Source organism: Lithobates pipiens, unplaced genomic scaffold (genome assembly GCF_037356315.1).
Source record: "Lithobates pipiens isolate NorthernLeopardFrog02 unplaced genomic scaffold, aLitPip1_a1.2 Scaffold_25, whole genome shotgun sequence".
Lineage (NCBI taxonomy): Eukaryota > Metazoa > Chordata > Amphibia > Anura > Ranidae > Lithobates > Lithobates pipiens.
This window is the reverse complement of record NW_027507787.1, coordinates 171,700,509-171,718,849: the sequence shown is the minus strand read 5'-3', so window position 1 is coordinate 171,718,849 and position 18,341 is coordinate 171,700,509. Positions and strand designations below refer to the sequence as shown.

General features: G+C 43.8%; 1 protein-coding gene across 3 annotated transcripts in view; it reads right to left on the bottom strand.

Moving 5' to 3' along the window:
- Positions 1-18,341, bottom strand: part of LOC143930661 (alpha-2-macroglobulin-like) — a 268,790-nt gene that overhangs the window by 124,667 nt on the left and 125,782 nt on the right. For all 3 annotated transcript variants that reach the window (XM_077455159.1, XM_077455160.1, XM_077455161.1), the window contains one exon: positions 14,124-14,252. In XM_077455159.1, the coding sequence (XP_077311285.1) occupies positions 14,124-14,252 (129 nt within the window). The remainder of the gene's footprint in view (positions 1-14,123; positions 14,253-18,341) is intronic.

Sequence of the window (18,341 nt, the reverse complement as noted above, 5' to 3'; positions counted from 1 at the left end):
AAGTGGGAGGTCTAGATTTGAATACGTATACGAGCCCCATCTGTAGAAGAGGTCAAAGAGTATAAGGGATAAAAAAAAAGAGATCAAAAATACAACAGACACACAAGGGCAAGAACAAATAAGGCCTTAAAGTAAAAGAAGGGAGCGATTAAACAATATAGTAAAAATCACATACCCAAAGAAAAAAACAAAAAACAGGTACACCCGCAAAGTAAGCGGCTTAGGTAAAAGCGGCTTTAGTAACATAGAAGGGTGAATTTCGGAGGTATAACGAAAGGAAATAATAGTACGGAGTGGTATAGTTATTTCTTTGTCTTTCCTCCAGTCTCTCGCTGATTCCGCGGCCCTGGGGAACAGAGTCCGGGGAGCTAGCGAGATAAGAGGGGGGGGAAGACAAACGAAGGAAAAAGGGGCGGACGGAAAGAGGATAGGTAGGAAAAGGAAAATGAGAGGCAAAGCAAAAACAGGAAAAATATACCGCCGGTAGCCAGTCCGGGAGGCATTCAGAGGTATATGGCAAACATGGCTAATACACAAAAATGGGGTCAATGCGTAGATCAGGGCCAAATAGACAGAAGGGTTCGGAAGAAGGTAAAGCTGGCAGATTAACAAGGACCCAACAAGAGAGAGAGGAAATAAGAGAGATAGAAAGAGGGACAGGCGAGGAAGGAGGGGCTACCTCTGCGCCCCAGGAAGTGGAAGCAGCTACAATCAAGGAGATGTTAACGGAAATGTTTTGTAAAATGGAGGAGTCAATAAGAACAGAGATAGCGGGAGTAAGGGCAGATATAGGACAGGTTTTAGGAAGAGTAGAGGAACTGGGGGATAGGCTGGATAAACAAGACGTAAGGTTAGATGAGATAGCAGAACAAGTGGTAAACTTGCAGAGAATAAATATAAATCTCCAGTACAGAATTGAAGATCAGGGAAATAGGGGGAGGAGAAAGAATGTGTGTATCAAAGGACTCCCGGAGAAATATAGCGCCGGTGCTCTGGGAGACACATTACAAAAACTTTTTAATCCCTTGTTAGAGAGGGACCCCTCTGATCCGTTAAAATTGGAGAGAGTCCATAGGATCCCCAGGGGGAGGAGGGCAGGAGAAGAGGCCCCAAGAGATGTGATAGCAAGATTCCACTATCCAGAGGAAAAGGTGCAAATAATGGGGAGGCTGAGGACGCATCCAGACCTGTCCCTGGATGGGGCAGACCTGCAGGTGTTCTCAGACCTAGCCCCAGAAACACTAAGGAGAAGGAGATTATTAAAACCTCTAACTCAACAGATGGCTGCCCTAGGAATAGCATACCAATGGGGTTTCCCAGCCTGTCTAAAGGGGAAAAAGGATGGTCGCTCTGCAGTATTGCGTTTCCCGGAAGACCTTAGAGCCTTTTGCGATAGGCTGGATATACCCCAGCCCCTATTACCGGGGTGGGGAGTAGAAGCTATAGAGGAAGGACCGATACAAAGGAGAGCAAGATGGAAGAGGGGGCGAGGTGTAGACCCCAATGAGGGGGAGACAATTAGAAGTTAAATTAAAAGTGAAGGTAGGAAGGGGGGAGGACGGGGGGATGGTGGGGAGGGAGGAGCCTCTCGTAGGCCTACTGATGTGAGCCACCGAGGTAAATATGGGAAGGAAAAAGACACCTCGAGGTGATGTGTCGACCCCATATGATCAACGCAGAAAGGGGGGTTCTCCGAATAGGAATTGCAGTTCCTGAGGGGGAATGTAATATGTCTACAGGAGACGTACATAGCCAGTACCTCTGAAATAAAAATGGCATCGGTACAATTTTCATTTTGGTATTACGGAGACTCACCATCGGCCCACTCAAGAGGAGTAGCCATTGGTTTTGATAGACAATTGAGATTTGATATTCAAGACCGTTTAACCGACCCAGATGGCAGATTTCTGTTTATAAAGGGAAAAATTGGGGTAACGCAATATACAATAGCAAATATTTATGCTCCAAACAGAAACCCAGATAGATTTCTAAAGAAAACTTTAATAAAACTTGAGGAATTTAGAGAGGGCAAAGTAGTTTTAGCAGGGGATTTAAACTGGTGTCTAGATCCAAGGATGGATTCCTCGGGGGAGGGCTTAAGAGCGTCGCAACAGAGATATAGGGGGGTAATTAAAGCATTTTCAAAGGCTCAGCTTTTGGATGCTTGGAGGATTAGCCATCAAAAAGAGCGGGATTACACTCATTTCTCAGTGGTCCATAAAACTTTTGCGAGATTAGACTATGTTTTTATAGAACATCGACTTGTGACCAACTTGAAAAAAGTTGAGATCAAGCCTATTACCCTATCAGATCATGCCCCGATAGTTGCCCAAATAGAAACGCAGGAAGAGACAGAGAGGGAGATGATTTGGAGAATGAATGATTCCCTTCAACAGGAACAAAGGGCGAGTCGACAAATTGAAAAAGAGTTGAACGATTTCTTTGAATTAAATGACACGAAGGAAATATCTAGAGCGACCCTATGGGAAACACACAAGGTAGTAATGAGGGGTAGGTTAATAGGGATCGGAGCAGGAATAAAACAGGAAAAACAGAAAAGGAAGTCCCAACTATACAACGAGATAGAACAATTGGAACAGAAAACTAGACCCAGAGGAATACAGGAGAGTCAGAATCTACAAAAAAAAAAAAAAGAGAGTTAGAAGAGTACCTGGACCAAGATAGGAGAACAAGGTTCCACGAGATAAACAAGGAAAGATACCAATGGGGGAATATGCCAGATAAATGGCTTGCAAGGAGGGTCAAGGAACAAAAAAATAGGACTTTCATTCCCAAAATAAGAAATAAGGAGGGGGAGTTAAAATTTGCGACTCCAGAAATCGCTGAGAATTTTCACTCATTCTATAGTACCCTTTACAAACTGGGAACAATTAGCAGTAAAGGAGAAAAAAGGAAGGAAGCGATTAGGGAATATCTCAGGAAGCTCGAGTTCCCAAGAGAAGAGAGAGAGGAGATGGAGGCTCTAGAGGCCCCCATTTCAACTGGGGAAGTCGAGAGAGCAATAAAGGAAATGCCACTAGGGAGCAGCCCCGGCCCAGATGGGTTTTCTAGTAGGTACTATAAGAGATATAAGACTCTGTTGGTACCTAAACTATGTGAGTATTTTAATGCAGTAGGAGAGGGTTTACCGTTCCGTAAAGAAGCACTTCTGGCCTACATCTCCCTAATTTTGAAGGAGGGTAAGGATCCAGTTGCGTTGGAGAGTTATCGCCCAATATCGCTATTGAATGTAGATATAAAAATATACGCAAAAATAATAGCTGATAGGTTAAAGGTTCTTCTACCTGCATGGGTCCACGCCGATCAGGCGGGATTCGTGCAGGGACGGGAGGGAAGGGATAACTCAGTGAAATCCATCATTCTGATCCAAGAGGTTAATAAAGAAAAGACCCCAACAGTGTTGATGTCAATTGATGCCGAAAAGGCTTTTGACAGACTAGATTGGGACTTCATGTACGAAACCCTAACTTATAAGGGGGTAGGGGACAGAATGATGAGATGGATTAAGGCATTATATACTCATCCAACGGCCAGAATAAGAGTCAACGGATCCCTGTCTCGCCCCCTGGAGTTGTTCAACGGGACAAGACAGGGATGTCCACTCTCACCGCTGCTATTTGTTCTGAGCCTCGAACCCCTCTTGGTGGCAATATGCAGGAATCAGGATATCCAAGGTATCAGGGTGGGGGGGATAGAGTATAAATTATCGGCATTTGCAGATGACGTATTATTGTATATAACTAACCCAAGAACATCGATCCCCCCGATCTTGAAGGAACTGGAGTGTTATGGAAGGTTATCAAACTTTAAAATAAATCTCACGAAGACAGAGATCTTGAATTTGAATATACCCGAGGTAGAACAGAGTATCCTCATATTAAGCTTACCTTTCAGATGGTGTAAGGGAGAATTGAACTATTTAGGGATAAAATTTACCCCACAGAGGCAAGGCCTTTATGAGGCAAATTATATCCCGCTTCTAAATAAAAAAAATAAATAATGAATAACATGAGGTATAAAGCAGTATCCTGGATGGGTAGAGTAAATGTAATAAAAATGATTATTCTCCCTATTATTAATTATACATTTCAAATGATTCCTGTTCCGGTCCCAATGTGTTTCTTTAGGAAATTAAAAACATTAATGATGACTTTCATATGGCCCCTGAAACGAGCACGTATACCATATAAAGTTTTAGTAAAGGGAAAAGACAAGGGGGGAGTAGCACTACCAGATGTTAAGAAATACTATGAGGCAATAATAATAGCTAGAGTAGCAGACTGGATACATAATCAGAAGGAAAAAGGTTGGGTAAACCTGGAAATGAGACTGAGTGGAGTACCGCTAGAAAAAATGGTATGGATACCATCGGAACAGCGGAACTTAGGAGAAAACACAAGTAATTTAACGAGACATACGTTAAGAGTATGGGATAGTATTAATAGGGCACATAACTGGACTCACAATTCACCTTTAGGCCAGGTTCACACCACAGCGATGCGGGAACGCCGCGAATCCGCGGCGTTTTCCCGCATCGCACACCTCCCGCCGGCAGTTCACACTGCCCTATGCGGACGGCTGAGAGTGTCAATGGTATGTTAATGACACCCCCAGATCCGTCCGCATATCGCAGTGCGATCTGCAGACTCGCACAGGAATCGGATCGCATGGTGTGAACCCCCATGCGATCCGATTCTGTTGCGGACCAAAAAAAGGGTGCCGTGTGAGTTTGCTGCGGGAGCGATGCGAATTCAGCCATACTATCTGTATGGCTGAACTCGCATCGCTACGGAGATCGGATGTGATTTGCGGTGCGAATCACATCCGGATCTCCCCCCGCAGCAGTGTGAACCCAGCCTTAATGTCACTTTTGGACATGGATTATTTTTTGCCAGGGAAAGAGGAACGATTGTATTTTAGTAGATGGGCAAGTAAAGAGGAAATAAAATTAGGAGAAATTATTAAAGGGAATAGGTTATATACATATAGGGAACTCACACAAGAATGGGGACATAAACCGTTAGATAAATGGAGGCACACTCAAATTTTACACTTTGCACAAAGTTTACCACGGCCGCTACGGGGACTAGAGTGTCTTAGACCTCTGGAGAATTTATTGAAGGATAACAAGTGTTTAGTTCGAAAAGTATCAAAAATCTATAAAGTATTAAGACAGGAAATGGATTTAGAATTTCCGAGATTTTTAGGAAATGGGAAGAAGATTTAGGTGCACTAAGGAATGAGGAACACAGGATAAAAATATGTAAACTGACTCACTCAGTGTCAAGAGAAGTCCGTATGATAGAGATGTCTTATAAATTACTATCAAGATGGTATATGACCCCCCAAAGTATGCAGAGGTTTACAGGGGCACAGCAGACACTGTGTTGGAGGGAGTGTTCGGGGGAGGGCTCCCTCTCACATATTTGGTGGAGTTGCTCCAAAATATCTCCGTTTTGGGATAAAATTATAGAAATCATACACTTGGTGACAAAAGAAACTTAAGAAAAACCCCTGGACATGCCTTTTTCACGACACTGAATTAGGAATAACACAATATAGAAACACGATAGTCCCCCATCTCCTGAATGCTGCTAAAGTTCTGATTCCTCGCTATTGGAAATCCAAACAGATTCCAAGAATTACGGAATGGGTACAGAGGGTGGAGCAAACGAGGATAATGGAAGAATCATTACATAAATTAAAAGATAAAGAGGAAGAAGATCATGGGGAGTGGCAACAATGGCTGGCATTGTTGGAGAGGGAGGACTGTCATGAATTAATTGAGGGATAAGGGGACAGAGAGGGAGAGGACATCGGGTAGGAAAATTTTAAAAATGTTTATTTTTTTTTATTTTTTTGGGGGGAGGGTTAAAGAAAGTAGGGAGTATAAGTAATTTTTTGTAATGTATTTATATGTGATCAAATGTAAAACTATTTATTAAAGGTAATGAAAAGAAAAACAAAAATTTGCCACAATGGTGTCAAAAGAAGTTAGCGGAGATATGAACATTGAGTTGATTACACTCCGCAAGATAAAGTAACAGACTGAGATGGCATAAAAAAAAAAAAAAGATAAAAGTTGTCCTGTGGACAGATTCTCCCACCCATGGGCCTCTTGGCTGCTTCTCTGATTAATGCTCTTTTTGCCCGGCCTGTCAGTTTAGGTGGATGGCCATGCCTTGGTAGGTATGCAGTTGTGCCATACTCTTTCCATTTTCGGATGATGGATTGAAAAGTGCTCCATGAGATGTTCAAAGCTTGGGATATTTTTTAACCCTGCTTTAAACTTCTCCACAACTTTATCCCTATCTCCTTCCCCATGACTACTATTATCATAGCTTCAGACCCTTTCTCTCTCCTTCCCATAGCTTAGACTCCATTCTGTTTATTATTTTTATTCATAATTACTGTCATCCATTATTATCCCCCTTCTTTTTCTCCTTTTTTTTCTATTTTTTGTTTTCCTTTCGTTCAATACTGAACTACCCCCCCCCCCCCCCCCCCCCACTTCTTCCCCCCTTATTATCAACCCTCTTCTAGTTTTTACTGTTTTTGTTGTTCTACAAAGATTGTTCCATTCTTTCTATAGCCTATACCTCGTAACCCAAGCTGGTCAGCTAAAAGCCTTTTTAACATAGATTTTTGGGCACCGCCTCTTCCCCTCCCCTTATCCTCCCCTCCTCCATAAAAACACGGCCAGTAATGGCTGCAAACAATGCCTGATGAAGGAGCACGCATGCTCCGTACGCGAGCGCTGTAGTCACGCCATTATCTTCCTAGACCCTTCAGCTACTGAATGCTTGCGGGAGGTAGAGGAGGAGACGTGGGCATTCAACGGTTGCTGGAGCCAGGAGCACCTCTGCTGCACCATCCTCACCTATCCACCCATGTGCCTGGGTCATTGGTCTGCCTCTCAGCTCTGCCCCCCCCCCCCCCCCCCCCGGAACTCCAGCTCCCACTCCTCCAGGCTGCTCTGGACCCCCTCCTGCAATACTACTACCCCCTCCTGTCACACTGACCCCCTCCTGTCAAACACCCTCCTGCAATACGGCCCCCCTCCTGTCAGTGGGTGGGGGTCCTTCATGGTTTCTTGCACCAGGGCCCAGAAGGTTCTAGTTACGCCTCTGCTCCACTGTATAGTTATCACACAGGCTGGACTTCATACATGTCTGCCTTTGTTCATCGCCATTACATGGTAGTTGACATTAGTAGTCCACACAAGAAAGATAAGGGTGTTTTTACTATCATTTAAGCTCACAGGAAACAAAACTGACATGGCATTTCTGCCAGGATCAACACGTGTTTTCTATGCTTGCTGAAAATGTTCTTGGCTTGAACACAAAAAAAAAATGTAGTTACCACATCCAAGACACGGTAAGCTGTAGTACATTAAAACAAACAAAAAAGACATATGTGGAAGGATCATATCATAAAAAATGCTAATTCAGCCATCTATTGATGGGTCATCAACCTAGCAAAAATTGCATAAAGGAAAAAAGTATAAAATGGGATGGGTCTTTCAAGAGCAAGTAATATCTTCCTTTTTAATTGTAAGGCTTACCTGTAGGTACTTTAAATATCTCCTAAACTTGCACAGTTTAGGAGATATTCACTATCTATGCTGACATCATCAGCGCATGTGCTCTGAAGACACAGCCGCCCATGCCATTTCTTCAGGGCCCTGTGCCATGACTGGTGGGAGTGCTGTCATTGCAGCTTCGGCCAATCACAGCGCCAGAGCCCGCAAACGCGGAAGAAACACCAGAGAAGATGTCGGCCGTCTCAGCGGTGTGCGGGTGCCGCTGCGGGGGCTTTGTTCTAAGGTAAGAATTTCATAATGAGCTAGTATGTGATGCATACTAGATCATTATGCCTTTGTCTTACAGGTTTTTTTTTTATAGGGTTTACAACCTCTTTCAGGGATGACAAGTCAGTATAAGAAGAGTAAATTACACCGTGTTTATAAAAAAAATAAAATTATTTTTATTTATTACAAAAAATGGAAAATTGTATACTCACCTTTCCGTAATTTTCCTTTCCTGACGCATCTTCATGGCAGCACACACTGGGTTGTGACTCCACCCCCACAACCTGACAGGATTGGATTAACTATAAATTTGAAGGGGAGACACCCTGCTGCATTCTCTGTAAATATCATCACAAAAGAAACAGGGAGGGCAACTGTGTGCTGCCATGAAGATGCGTCAGGAAAGGAAAATTACGGAAAGGTGAGTATACAATTTTCCATTTTCCTGACGCCTTCATGGCAGCACACACTGGGAAATAACTCGCCAGTTGGATGGGTGCAAGTAAAATAATATTTATTCCTTATAATGCTGAAGAATTGGCTCTAATGACGGATCTGCCGAAGTCGGCCATGGATAAATGAGCAGAATCCACCTTGTAGTGGGAAATAAAGGTATTCCTGGAGGACCACGTTGCTGCCCTGCATATTTTCTCTGGTGAGACCCTGCAATACGCTGCCCAAGAGGTAGCCACTGCCCTAGTTGAATGAGCCCTGATGTCTTCAAGAATCGCCGTATGCTGGGTGGAGTAAGCTTTTTTAATGGTTCTGACTAACCAGGATGCAATAGTGCATGAGGAGGCGGCTTGCCCACGCCTGGTTCCATGGGGAATGATCAAAAGAGAGTTAGTTTTCCTAAAAGAGGTGGTAGCAGTTAAGTAGTTCATGATGGTTGTTTTGACATCTAGTGGATGAGGATTACCCTGATCGTCCGTGAAGGATGGAAGGATGATGGTTGTAATGGAAGGAAGTTGCCACTTTGGGTATGAAGTGTTCGGAAGGTCTGAGGACTACTTTGTCAGGAAAGAGAACTAACTTAATGCTTGGATCTCCGACACTCTCCTAGCTGATATAATCACAATGAGAAAAGACAGTTTTAAAGTCAAGTCCCATAAAGAGATTGTTCCATTTGAAACTAACGGAGGAGAAGCGAAAGCATGGAGAACTATTGAAAGATCCCATAATGGAAAGACTGGCCTCCTGGGGGGGTTTAATGTTTAGGCTCTGTAAATTGGATTACCAATGGGTGGAATGCCCACTTAGTATCTGTTTTAGCTGACAGAGCTGATACCTGAACCTTTAGGGTACTTAAGCTTAGACCCTTGTTGACCCCCGACTGGAGGAATTCCAGGACCTGAGAGGGTTGCGGAGAAAGGGAATTCTATCCTTTCTGTTGTGCCATGAAGCAGAATCTTCCCCAAACCTTTGAATAGATGGTATTGGTAGTGGCTTTCCTGGCTTGCATCAGGGTTGACTTCATGAGAACAGCCTTGCGCTCTTAGTCTAGCCCTCTCAATCTCCAGGCCATCAGGTGCAATTTCTCTGATGCAGGATGTAAAAATTGACCTTGAGACAGAAGATCCGGAGTTATTGGGAGAGGAACTGGAGGTTGAAGGCTGAGCTGTAAGAGTCGTGAACCACGGCCTCCCCGGCCACAGTGGAATAATTGTAAATACCGTCACCGAGGATCTCCTAAGCCTGGATAGGAACCTCACAATTAACGGAGTTGGAGGGAATATATACTCCAACTTGAAGTTCCATGGGTGAACTAGACAGTCCACTCCCTCCACCGCTGGGAATGAACCTCTTGACAGGAATCTGTGGCACTTGGTATTCATCGGAGTGGCTGCTAAATCTACTTCCGGCGTTCCCCAGATTTCCGTAAGGAGGGAGAAAGTCCGAGGGTTCAACCACCACTCGTTGGATAGCGTTTCTCGACTCAGGCAGTCGGGTAGTATGTTCTGTGCCGCTGGGACATACACTGCTTTTAAACTTGTTAGATGTATCTGAGCCCATTACAAGATGGGCCGAACTTCTTCCATCAAGGTGGCACTCCTGGTACCCCCTTGCTTCTGAACATAAGACACTGCTACTTGGTTGTCCATTCGAATGAGCACATTCTTGTCCGTCAGAAATGGTGCAAATGCCCTTAAGGCATAAACGGCTTCCCTGAGCTCTAAAATGTTCGAGACCAAACCTTGAGCCTGAATATGCCACTGGCCCTGGGCTGCCTGGTCTTGATAGTGGGCCCCCCAACCGCTCTGGCAGGCATCCGAAGTGACTACTTCCGGGTCTGGAGGGACTATCGGTTTGTATTTCCTGAGATTGCTCGGGCGCGTCCACCACCATATCGATTGCTTCACCGATCTGGAGATGAAGATGGGCTGACGCATTGAGACTCCATCCCACTGCCTGAGGAATGAGTTCTGTAAGGTTCTCATGTTTCACTGTGCCCATCGCACCATGGGTATGGTTGCGGACATGGACCCTAGTACACTCAGACAGGCTCTGGCTGGTAAGTGATTCCTTGATAGCAGCTTCTGCATTTTCTGTATCAGAGGCCGGATCTTCTCTTGTGGGAGCTGTATCTTGTTTGTTTTGGTGTTTAGATCTGCCCCTAAAAATATCATATTTTGTGTGGGTCGCAGACAGCTCTTTTCCCAATTGATTATCCACCACTTCTGGAGGGTTGTAAGGAGGATCTCTCGGTGATGAATCAACGTCTCTTGATCCTTTGCTAAAAGTAGGATGTCGTCCAGATAATGGTGGACGCGTAATCCCTTTTCTCTGAGGAAAGCCACAAATGGTAACAATACTTTTGTAAATGTCCTGGGTGCCGAAGAGATGCCGAATGGGAGGCACTGGAATTGGAAATGATGTTGGTTTATGGCTAACCGGAGACTCTTTTGAAAGGCCGGATGAATTGGTATATGCAGATAAGCGTCCGATAAATCTATTGAAAGCATCCAATCACCCAGATTTATTGCTAGAAGTATGGATTGAAGGTTTTCTATTTTGAAAGCCTCCACTTTGATATCCTTGTTGAGCATCTTGAGGTCTAATACAGGACGCAAATCCCCTGTCTTTTAGCAGAAACAAGGAAGAGTAGAACCCTCTTCCCTTTTGGCATGATGGGACCTCCAGGATCGCTCCCTTTTGTTTCAATTCTGCTACGTACTTTACTAGCAGAATCCTTTGGGGTACTGAGGATGGTACTCTGGTTGCCTGGAAATGATTTGGTGGGAGTCTGTTTTTGAATTTCCACCTGTGTCCGAATCGGATTGTGGACAATGTCCATAAATCTTTTATATGGTCTGACCAGATCTTGGTGAAGTTCCTTCTGTTCCCCTGCCGGGGTGGCCTTAGATTTCTGTATCCTTAGAAAAGAAGGTTTTGTGTTTTTCCAGTCCCTTCTAAATTCCCTACCAGGAGAGTAGGACCTGGACTCTCTATATTTGTCCGGAAGATTACGTCTGTAAACAGGTCCCTTCTGCGTCTTGGGTCTCCTGTCGGAGGGGATCAGGCCTGACTTCCCTCCTGTTACCTTGGATATGGCAGAGTCTAACTTGGCACCGAACAGATTTGCGCCATCATATGGAATTCTGCACCAATTTATTTTTGATGCTGTATCCGCCATCCACGGTTTGAGCCATAGCGCTCTTCTCGCTGTTAACGGAGGCCAGCATAGCCTTGGCTGAAGATCTTATAATATCTACTGATGCCTCTGCTAGCTTGACTTCTTGCAGAGAGGAAATAATCTTTCCCATTTCAATGCCATACTGTAGGTCTTTTTCTATTTTAGATGCCCATCCTGAGATGGCTGTGGCCACTGCTGCTGTGGTAATTGCTGGTCTACAGGCTCCCCCAGCCATGGAAAATGCCTTCTTCAATTCTAGGTCCATCTTTCGGTCGAGCACATCCCGAAAGGAAATAGCATCCTCGATTGGTAGTGTGACGTGGCGGGTGAGGCACATTAATGAGGAATCGATGATGGGAGAATTAATTAAAGGCTTCACTTTTGACTCTTTTAAAGGGTACATCTTGGCTAATCTGTTTGTAAGACTAGATCTTTTGTCAGACCTCTCCCACTCGTCTTTAATGAGATCCTCCAGCTCCACTATAAATGGGAAGGATAACGGATCTCTTTTTAGGTTTGGAAAATATTTCCATATTTTCTGAGGTTCCGCCGCATTATCTTGCCAGCCGAATGCTTCTTTAACGCCCTTTGCAAAGGGTTCCACCAGGGAAAAATCAAAGCCCACTGACATCTCCTGACCCTCATCTTCAGAGGAAGATTGTGATGCCTGAGTGAGATGGGGGTCTGCTGAAGATGTACTGGGAGCAGCTCTATCTAATGCTGGTGTTGTTGTTTCCAGTATGGACTCCCGCACTGATTCTCTTATGAGGTCTGTAGCAATTCTTGCGTCTGCGACAGGCAAGTTATCTGGCAGTGCCGGAGCGCCGCATACCCAGCAAGCGTTTGCTGCAGGTTGGGTGTGGCGGCTTTGACATTGTGAGGAAGGAGATCTCCTGCGACTTGATTGACTGTGGCGTGAGTAGCTATGTTGTGAGTGGCTGTGTCTTCAGTGCCATGAAGGAGATCTTGAGCGGCTCCTGCGGGACATCCTGCTAGGTGTATGGCTAGACCTTCTCCCATGGCTGGAACTTGCGCCTCTTGATCTAGACGGGCTGCCAAAAAAATGCAGCATTTAACGTCTGGCACTCTTTTTTTCTCCCCTTCAATACTTACCTTGCCCGGTAAAGCCTCTTACCTAACTTGCTGATGGTGGTCTGCGTGGGCAGTGGACTCCATAGAAAAAAAGGGGTGAAGGACAGTCTGAGATATAGAGAGAAATAATGTGTACATATATACATATATATATACATACATACATACACACACACACACATATATACATACACATATATATACTTATATTTATAAGTGAATTGTGTATGTGTATTATTTATTAACAAAGTTTATCTGCAAGAAACAATATAATAACAATAATAATAATAATAATATATATAGGAGTCCCACAGGGACTTACCTGGAGACTGCAGAGTGATCTACATGCAGAGACAGCAACCTTCCTTAAGTTTTGCAGATTGCACAGCAGAATCACAGAGAAATACAGCTCTGTATTTGAAAATAGCGCCATTGTGGTGGCTAATTGACGCTCTGCGCATGCACAGAAAAGTCCCGAGTGTTCCGGCGCCATTTTGGATAAGGGAACACACATTGAAAACATAGGGGGAAGAAAAAAAAAAAAAAAACACTAGCACTGCACGTGCTCAGAGTGGCCAAACGGCGCCATCTAGGCTGGAATTACAGCATAGAGAAAACACCACTGAAGGAGAAACAAACGGCAGCCATGACAGGGGACTACAAGAGACAGCAATCACAAAGGTAGAGAAAAAAAGGGAATATAAACCACCACTTACTATAGGAATAAAAGATGGATATTATTTAAATAAGAGGAATTAATAGGCAAAGGAAGAAGGGGGAGTCCACTGCAAAGGTAAAAAAGCTTCTTTAAAGCTTTGGTAATGCCAGAAATCCAGTAGCCCCTTGAGACCACCAGAGCGGGGGTTCCCTCCATAGAAGCTCCTTTAGAGACTGTACAGGAGGGACTTCCAAACAGGAGAGGCTTGAACCTGCTGGGGCGAATGCGGTAGAGGCTTATTCATCTGTAACAGGAAAACTCCGTCTGTCCAACCTGTCAGGTGAGGATAAAAAAGAGAATGCAGCAGGGTGTCTCCCCTTCAAATTTATAGTTAATCCAATCCTGTCAGGTTGTGGGGGCGGAGTCACAACCCAGTGTGTGCTGCCATGAAGGCGTCAGGAAAATCATTTAAAATGTAATATAAGTAATACAATAAAAAATAAAAAAAACACATAATAATTACAAAACATTTCTTTAAAATATAAGTAACCATAGGGGTAATAACCCCAAGCATAATGATGGCATTATGCTTGCGGTTATAACCCTTATGGTTACTTATATTTTAAATAAATGTTTTGTAATAAAAAAATATGTATTTTTTTTTATAAACTTGGTGTTATGTACTATTCTTATACTGATAGGTCATCTGTGAAAGACCCATCCCATTTTTTTTTTACTTTTTTCTTTATGCAATATATTAAAACATTTTTGTTTTTGGTTGTACACAGGCTTTAAATAAAATAATGTGTATGAAATAATTTACATTGTATAAATGCATATAGATATTTATTCAAGCTGTTGTTACATTTTAATAAAGAGAATTGCAGTGTGTGCATCCATAGCCATACCTCAAACATAGATGCAGAAGTCAGTGTATATAAATCCACAAGTTCTGTTTGATTTTCTGGGCAATTTCTGGGATTTACAGAATTGAATATATTTTGATTTCTGGATTCTGCACTCGAAAGACTTTCTACCTGTGACAACAAAATACACTTTACATATTCATTCATCTTCACTCCCAAGGAAAAAGTAAATAAATACTAATAGAAAAGTTGGCACAAAGGCCGTGCCCTCTATACACATTTTTTACCATAATGCATTCTATGCATTAAAGGAGAAGTCCAGCCTGAGCTTGTTTGGCGGGCTTCCCCTATGGGTCACAGGAGTTCAAATCGTTTTGCAGTCCTGTGACCTGTTTTCAGTAGAGAGCGGGCAAACCATTATCACTTGGTGCATCCCCCACCCCAAACACTTAGAGGAGGAGCTAGGAACACCAGTGGTGTCCCAAGAAAAGGGGGTTCAGGGGTGCTCTGTGCAATACCATTGCACAGAGCAGGTAACTATAACATGTTTCTTATTTTAATAAAACAAAAAATAACCATTACAATTACTTTAAGCTTGTTTTAACTCTACGCAAAAAGCTAAACACACAGAAAATAAAAATTGGGGAGCTGTTTTACTTATCAAATGACTTATTTTGCTGTTCCTCCAGCTCTGAGATTTACACAGCTTTGCCCCACAATACAGCCCTTTTTGGCAGAGCAAGAGACACATTCAGGGCCTGAGAGAGAGAGAGAGAGAGAGAGAGAGAGAGAGAGGGGGGGAGGAGAGAGAGAGAGAGAGAGAGAGAGAGAGAGAGAGAGAGAGAGAGAAACAACTTTGTGTACCTTCCAAAAGTGGGATTATCATAAATATTCAACAGTAACCCCCCCAACACACACAAAACAACTTTGTGTACCTTCCAAAAGTGGGATTATCATAAATATTCAACAGTAACCCCCCCAACACACACAAAACACTAAAAAGGTATTATATTTGTGAAATTCCTTACCATTGAAGAGAAAAGTCTACCGTATATACTCGAGTATAAGCCGAGATTTTCAGCCTCTTTTTTGAGGCTGAAAGTGCCCCCCTCGGCTTATACTCGAGTCATCGCTGTCTGCCTGCTCGATCAGCGTGTCGAGCAGACAGACAGCGGACATTCTAAAATTCAAAAGCCGCGCCTCCGCCTCCGCCTTCGCCTGTGATAGGCGGAACACTGAATTTCCCAGCAGTCAGTGTTCCGCCTATCACGGACATCCGCTCATCCTCGTACTACGGACGAGGATGAGACGATGTCCGTGATAGGCGGAACACAGGCTGCTGGGAAATTCAGTGTTCCGCCTATCACAGGCGAAGGCGGAGGCGCGGCTTTTGAATTTTAGAATGGCCGCCGAGGCGCCGACGAAGAGCGGCGATCCTGGCAAGGCACGGGACGGAGGCAAGGCAAGGCACGGCACGGTACGGGACGGGACGGGACGGAGGCAAGGCACGACACGGGACGGAGGCAAGGCACGGCACGGGACGGAGGCAAGGCACGGCACGGGACGGAGGCAAGGAGGCAAGGCACGGGACGGAGGCTCGGGACACAGGCTCGGGACACAGGTAGGCTGGACACACACACACACACACACACACACATGGACACACACACACAGGGATGGATGGATGGAGACACACACACACACAGGGATGGATGGATACACACACACACAGGGATGGATGGATGGAGACACACACACACAGGGATGGATGGATGGAGACACACACACACAGGGATGGATGGATGGATGGAGACACACACACAGGGATGGATGGATGGATGGACACACACACACACAGGGATGGATGGATGGATGGACACACACACACACAGGGATGGATGGATGGATGGACACACACAGGGATGGATGGACGGACACACAGGGATGGACGGACACACAGGGATGGACGGACACACAGGGATGGACGGACACACACACAGGGATGGACAGGCATGTCTCACCCTCGGCTTATACACGAGTCAATAAGTTTGCCAGTTTTTTTGGTGGTAAATTGGGGGCCTCGGCTTATATTCGGGTCGGCCTATACTCGAGTATATACGGTAATTTAATTGAATTTTCAGGAAGTCAGCTCTATAATTCAAAAAATACATCATGTATTCTGCCAAGGAGGAGCAATTAGAACAGTGATTGCATCATATCCTCTTCCCTCTCTCTCTCTACACCATAATCAAACTACATTTCCCATGAATCTTTGGGATTGGAGGGTATACTAGGCATGTACATGTAAATGACCACTTCAACATAAAGCACGCCCCTCATTCTGCAGGCAGCAAGCCATGCTACTCAGTAACACACAGCAGGATAGGTAGGTTACAGTCTTATAAATGCAAAGCATGTTTGTGCTCTCCCCCTCCAGCCACAACAGCAGATACACATATTGCCCTTACTTGCTTTATGTAATCATTACTGAACTATCACGTTTCCATAATTATATATTATACACACTGTATTCTGCTATAATTCAGCATTATAAATATTCCTCCTCCTGCTGTAGTTTTGGTATCTTTGTAAAGCGCCACACACACGACTTTGTACAAACTTTCCCATGGACTTTTGTACAAAGGGCGTTAGCCATAAGTTTGTATTGCATACACACAATCAGACTTTTTAGGCAACAAACACAAACGTAGTGACGTTTCAACATACTGACGACACTTCAAAAGAGGACGTTCAATTACTCCAGTGCCACCTTTGGTCAACTTCTGTATTGTTGTCTGATCTTTTGCATTGGTTCTGAGCATGTGTGTTTGTACTTTGTACAAAAATCCGATGGTTTTGTGTACACACGATCGGACTTTGCTTCATCGGACTTATGTTGTCAAAGTTCGTCTGTTCGCACAGCCAACAAAAGTCCAATGAAAATTGAAAAAGTTTGTCCGATGGAGCGTATACATGGTCGGATGTTGCTCCAAAACAGCTAATTAGCATGTTTGTTGTCAAAAAGTCTGATCATGTGTACGGGCCTTAACAGCAATCAGTGCCTGTATGGTGTATATGAGAATATCCCTAGCCACAACACAGAAAGATAGTCGGGACATGCTGCTTTACATCAGCATATGGCACAAGTAAATGTCGGGATGAGAAAAAAACAAAAATTGCAGCGCTAACTTCCTAATCAATAACACAAAATTGGTGGAAGTGAGGTGGTCAGTGCCTGACCTGATAAATGTGTTTCTGGAAGAATTGTCAAATATTCCCATAAGCCCCATACACACTATCAGACTGTCTGATGATTTTTTCCTTCAGATTTACCAAAACCTTATAATATGAGGTGAAACCTTAGGAGTTTCAATGTGTATGCAATCAGGCAGGCCCTTCTACTATATGGTTTTGGTAAATCTGAAGACAAAAATCATCAAAAAATCTGATAGTGTGTTTGGGGCTAAAGACACCCTCCTAAACCTTGTGGACAGCCTTCCCAGAAGAGTTGAAGCTGTTATAGCTGCAAAGGGTGGGCCAACTCAATATTGAACCCTACAGACTAAGACTGGGATGCCAAATAATGTTCATGTGTGTAAAGGCAGGTGTCCCAATACTTTTGGATATATATATATATATATATATATATATATATATATATATATATATATATATATATATATATATATATATATTGAGACCTGCATTATTGCAGGATTTTTACTCCAGGTTCGCTCACTTTAATACAAATTCCTATATTCTACCAAATAGGTCATCATGTTTTTACATTTAAAATCATATGTATGCTAATTTCACACATGTTAATATATGAAATATGAAATATATTACAATATTATGATATTTCAAAGTCTTAAGTATATGTTGAAATCAATCAATTCTTGTGAGACGAATTTCCTTAATTGGATCTGAGTCAGCGTACCGTATATACTCGAGTATAGGCCGACCCGAGTATAAGCCGAGGCCCCCAATTTACCCCCAAAAAACTGGAAAACTTATTGACTCGTGTATAAGCCGAGGGTGAGACATGGCTGTCCATCCCTGTGTGTCCGTCCATCCCTGTGTGTGTGTCCATCCATCCATCCATCCCTGTGTGTGTATCCATCCATCCATCCATCCCTGTGTGTGTGTGTGTGTGTGTGTGTGTGTGTGTGTGTGTGTGTGTGTGTGTATCCATCCATCCATCCATCCATCCATCCATCCCTGTGTGTGTGTGTGTGTGTGTGTGTATCCATCCATCCA